Source organism: Lactuca serriola, chromosome 9, assembly GCF_051521515.1.
Source record: "Lactuca serriola cultivar US96UC23 chromosome 9, Lser_US96UC23_V15, whole genome shotgun sequence".
NCBI classification, from domain to species: Eukaryota; Viridiplantae; Streptophyta; class Magnoliopsida; order Asterales; family Asteraceae; genus Lactuca; species Lactuca serriola.
In genome coordinates this window covers 48,383,349-48,389,386 of record NC_136416.1, presented here as the reverse complement: position 1 = coordinate 48,389,386, position 6,038 = coordinate 48,383,349, and the positions used below count along the sequence as shown (strand labels likewise).

Below are 6,038 nucleotides of genomic sequence, written 5' to 3'. Positions count from 1 at the left end.
TGGTGTGCACGATCAACCATGAGACCCATCGGGACTGGTATTCCAGATCATCTTACATAATTTTTTTTTTCCAGAAGTATACCTTTTTAATTTATTGACTTCTCAAGTCTAACAATTAACCGATCACGGCGTTACATTTTTAATTTAGTGACTTTTTAAGAAGTGAATTAAGTTAATAACTTGTTTTCAAAAGCAACCCAAACACAATGGATCGAAAAGGGGACAAGACCATTTCGGCAGACACAATTAGCCGTTTTCCCAGTTCTCACTCACACTTTGGGTTTGAGATGTTAAGATGTTCAAAATCTATCGAACAATTCCTTTCTTCTTCTTGAGATCACATTTCCAGTTCTCGATTACTTCCTTTTCATCCTCCTCGTCGTCTACAAAAATCACAGAAATCGTATCTACAAATCCCGTTTTAAATTACCTAATCGATTCTCTCGGATTCCATGAAGACGACGCCATTGCTGTTTATTCAGAGGTACCTCATCTCAAATCCACAGCCAATTCTAATTTAGTTGTTAACATCTTCAAAGAATACGGCTTAAACAACGTCCAGATCAGAGACATCGTCTCAATGGCTCCCAGAATTCTTACAGTCAAACCTAACAAAACCCTAGAACCGAAACTAAAGGTTTTCACGGAACTAGGGTTACTAGGGCCAGATCTCGTGAAGCTGGTTAAGAGGAATCCTCTTATTTTCTCCAGGGGGTTACATACGCAAATCATTCCTACTGTTGATTATCTTCGAAATTTACTCGGATGTGATGAGAACGTGGTTAAAATGATTAATAGATCAAAGTGGATGCTGTTACCCAACTCGTCTCTCAGAAGAATATCGGCAAACATATCATTGCTGAAAAAATACGGTCTATCCGATGAGAAAATCTTGAAGCTTTTAGTCACTGATCCTCAGCGTATGAAGCAGACACCGGAATTGATTGAAAGCAAGCTGCAATATCTTGAACAAAAATTAGGTATTTCTCGTGATTCACCTCTATTGATTCATGCATTGGTTGCTGTTATGTATCGTAGCGAATCAGAAATTGAGAAGAATCTACAAGTTTTTAGGAGATTTGGTTGGTCTGATTTGGAAATAGGTAGATTGCTCAAGTCTCAACCTTACTGTTTGAACAAATCGGAAGCTTACATTGTTGATAAATTGAACTATTTCATGAAGGAACTTAAGTATACTCCATCATACTTGATGGGTTCCACATCTTTCTGGACATTGAGTTTAGAGAAACGAATGAAACCAAGGATTGAAATTATCAAAATCTTGAAAAAGAAGGAACTGGTGAAAGAGTCATTATCTCTTAGTACACTTGTTAACTATTCTGAGTCGAAGTTTCTTGGTTTCTTGAAGAACTTTGAGAGTCACATACCTGGTTTATGTGAAATATATAAGAATAGATTGAAGAATTCGAAAGTAGTTGAATGATTTAGTTGTTTAAAGCTCCTTTGACTAAAAGTCAACCTTATTGAGGGTTCGTGAAACCACTATAGAATAGAAAGAATGATACATAAGAAGTGATTTTGTTAGTTTTAAACTCTGTTTTGCTATTAATAATTTGTCATTTGTTTAGAAGCATTTGGTGATATATTGGAATCAATGAGATAACTAACTTGTTCCATAGTTAGTTTTTTTGAACAAAATGTAACAATAAATTATCTTATGAAATCAATTTTACAGTTCGTATGTGTTTTTTGAACAGTTTAAATAGTCCAATTATGACATTAATCCTATTGCAATATCTCGTTCCATTGTATGATGAAATTTAAAAAAAATAGGATTTATATTTGACAAAATGAAAGGAGGTAAGGAATGTAGCTTTCCTTCCATAGGCAAATCACACATATTTTTTCACTGAACCATTTCATTTCTTGGTCAAATTCATCGACCAAACACTACCTTAAAATATATGAATGACTCAAAAAGTCAAAATGTGCAAAAGAAGTATTTCATATATGTAAACATGGTGAATATTTAGTTAAACAGATAATATATTCTAAACTTCCAAAACACCACTCAATTATAAAACGGCTAAAGAAGATTGTATAACTTTCAATTTAGACAAAACTTCAAAAATGGTCCCTGTGGTTTCCGAAAATATCAAGTTTAGTCCCTAAGTTCATAAAACCTCACAGATGGTCCCTATGGTTTCAAAGCTTTTAACAAATGGTCCTTCAGTCTAACTCCGTCAGCTTTCTACCGTTAAGTGAGGGGAATTTTCGTCATTTCAATACACATGGACCATTTATGAGGTTTTCTCTATTTAATATATATATATATATATATATATATATATATATATATATATATATATATATATATATATATATATATATATATATATATATATATATAAAGGGCCCCACCCTCTCTCTCTCTCTCGACACAATTTTCAGATACCATTGGTTTATGTTTGCTCAACTGCTTTGGTTTTTTTTTCCTTTATATATATCGTGTACTGATGCACCTAACGTCATTTTCTTGATCTATTTGAGCATCCTTTGAGCTGTTCACCTATTTGTTACCCGAGGAGCTGTTGTTTTTTGCTAAGACCAATTTGACCTTTTATGCCATTGAATGTTCTTTAGAAGCTAGTCCCACCCTTATAAGGATCGGTCATACACAAACTCCCTATTTTCTATATCAATCTTGTTTAATCCCAAAATTAAATCGAACGAACCAGTAAAAAAATGTGCAGGGAAGTAAAAAAACAACCAAATCGTCGCTCGTCTCAAAGTTGTCGGTAATCATGGCAAGATCAGGAGAAAAGAAAACAGAGCTCACCGATAAGAGAACTATTTGAGTGTGTTAGGGTTATAGCTCGAGAATTTGGTGTTAATAGGGACAATCGACATGGAAATTTTGGTTGAGGTATCAAGCATTCGAACCCCAAGTTTTGCGAACAACGATTTTGGAGGATTGATGCCAGATGTGAGAAATATTGGGCTGTTGAGGGAAATTAAAGTTTAGAGCAACAAATTTGGTGGTCGAATCCCGAATCACTTACAAAGATGAGCATTCTTATTGATTTCCAGATGCAGGATAATTAATTTGAAGGTGAAATACTGGATTTTAAACAGAAAAGCTTGATTCTTCTACTGTTTCTGATCCTACGAGAGTGAGTGAGGCTGAGAGGGAGTTTGGTGGGATTTTTGTTCATCTGGTGAAAAGAAGAAGATCATAGGTGGTGTTGGGAAATATCATATGTTTGCGTTTGTGTGTTTATTGATGAAGATTAAGGAAGATTGTTGAAGAAGAAGAAGCATATAGATGAGAGAGAGAGAGAGAGAGAGAGAGAGAGAGAGAGAGAGAGAGAGAGAGAGAGAGAGAGAGAGGTGGGGCCCTTTAATTAAATAATTATATTTTTTTTTCTTTTTTTTAAATAGAGAAAACCTCATAAATGGTCCCTATGTATTGAAATAACGAAAATGTCCCTCACTTAACGGTAGAAAGTTGTCGGAGTTAGGCGGAATGACCATTTGTTAAAAGTTTTGAAACCACAGGGACCATCTGTGAAGTTTTTTGAATTTAGGGACTAAACTTGATATTTTCAAAAACCACAGGGACCATTTTTAAAGTTTTGTCTTCAATTTAATATAATTTGATTCGACTTCTATATGGTATATTGTTATATCATACACTTTTATTTTCAAAATTAATTTGTTTAAAAATAACTTAATTTTGTAAGTTTATTTTGCAAAATTAAAATATCGATTAATTTGTAATTTGAAAATTAAAATACATGCAATGAAGACTTAGGTCATGCTAGACATATTAGCTAAAAGTTAACTAACTGCTAGTTTATAAGTCAACCAACAAAAGATGATCGTTTGATAAACTAGTTGTAAAATATAAAACGATATAAAAAAAGCATATAGAAGAATTTTTGTTTTATATTTATTTAAGGGCATATTTGGGATATTTTAGAAAAGTTTCTAAAATACTAGTCTAAGTAGTTTTTTAAAAAGGTAGTTTATAAGCTAATTTTCGACTTGTTAAACACGACAATTTTAAAAAGCTAAAAAAATAAGTTAGTTGTGTTGCGACAAACACAATGTTATGCACTTTTTGGCAAACTAGTTGAAACATTAGTTTTTAACATATAAGCTAGTTTGTCAATAAGTTATTTGGGTAAATTACACAAATCGTCCCTCGTGTATATGTCAGAAAACGTATTTAGTCTCTATTTTCAATTAAATTCTCGAGTCGTCCCTCGTGTATATGTCAAAAAACGTGTTTAGTCTCTATTTTCATATCTTTCTATCGATGGCTCCCCCCCATCACAAAATCAAATCGAGAGGAGCTAACCTTGCTCCTATGGTGTCTGATTTAAGATTCATGGTAGCTTTTGAGGTGCATAACGACTTCATGGGTATGTTGAAGCTTGCCAGAAGCATATGATTTTGCCGGTGGGTTCTACAATATTGAAAGAAAATAGAAAGCGGAGATGTAGAGGGTGGGTGAGAGTGTCCCCAATTTCCTTTTTTAAATGATAAATAATGATAAATAATATTAGATTAATTTTAAAAAAATACACATGGGCATTATAGTCATTTTAAATCTGGTATGGACTAAACCTGCAATAAAATCGTCTTTTAGGGATGAAACATGTAGCTTTAAACCAAACGAGGGACCGTCCAAGTTAATTTTTGAAAATAGGGACTGAACGCTTTGTTTTTCTTATTTGTAAGCTACTTTATAAACTATGATAAACTACTTTTTAGAGTAAATTACACAAATGGTCCCTATGGTTGGGGTAATTTGCGTGTTTAGTCCTTAACTTATTTTTTTAACTCAGAAGGTCTCCACTGTTTGTTTTTCTTACGCGCTTGGTCCCTGTTTTACATAAAAAGACTATTTTTCTCTTGACTTTTTTATTTTTATTTCATTTAAATAAACACACCCCAACCCCACCCCACCCCAACATTTTTCCTTATTTAAATAAGATAAAACTTCAAAAATGGTCCATGTGGTTTCCGAAAATCTGAAGTTTGATCCCTAATTTACAAAAACCTCACGGATGGTCCCTGTGGTTTCAAAACTTTTAATATTTAGTCCTTCCGCTTAACTCCGTCAGTTTTCTACCCTTAAATGAGGGGCATTTTCGTCATTTCAATACCCATGGACCATTTATGAAATTTTCTCTTATTATCTTAATTTTTTATTGAAAAAAAGAAAAAATGAAAGAAATTTAATCTCTCTCTCTCTCTCTCTCTCTCTCTCAATTCCAAATCCCATTTCAATTCTTATTCATAATCTACATTTCATAGCATTATATCTGTTCTTTCTCACTCACATTTCATCAGATTTCCATTTTTTTATAGTGAGTGAGTGAAAGAGAGATAAAATAGCAGGAGGAGGATGTCCGTACACCGCTTTGCTTTTGGTCCTATCGTTGATTCTCTTGATCGCATTCGCCGATTTTGCTCAGGTAACTTCCATTATGTATAAACTAGGTCGAATTAGCTTCGTTTTCCGGCGATCTAGCATACCCAACATTTTTCAAATGCATTGACGATGATGAATTTTGTCTGCATAACCATGAATCGAACTGATTCATTGATTGGATTTGTTGTACAGATTGTAAACCCAAATGTACATATCGATGCTCTGCAACATCACACAAGAAGCCATGGAGGGGAGGTGGAGAGATTGGTAAAAAACGGAGAAGAAAGGGAGGGAAAGAGCAGATCGGAAACAACACAGCAGGTGGTGGTTCGTGGGTTTGCTCAGCAACCGAGGGGAGGTGGAGAGGTTGACAACCGATTTTTCCGGTGGGCTCTCTTCGTCGACTGTTAGCTTATCTCACCGGAGTTGTGGCTTCGAGGGAAAGAAGGGGTCGAGCAAAACAACAATAGAAGGTGTCTGGGGTGATGCTTCTTAACACACACACACACACACACACATATATATATATATATATATATATATATATATATATATATATATATATATATATATATATATATATATATATATATATATATATAGAGAGAGAGAGAGAGAGAGAGAGAGAGACCAT

General features: G+C 33.9%; 1 protein-coding gene across 1 annotated transcript; it reads left to right on the top strand.

Moving 5' to 3' along the window:
* The first annotated feature begins 295 nt into the window (after positions 1-295).
* On the top strand, positions 296-1,444 carry LOC145075668 (transcription termination factor MTERF8, chloroplastic-like). Its single transcript, XM_079021826.1, has one exon. It carries the CDS (start codon positions 296-298, stop codon positions 1,442-1,444), a length of 1,149 nt encoding a protein of 382 aa, XP_078877952.1.
* The last annotated feature ends 4,594 nt before the right edge of the window (positions 1,445-6,038 follow it).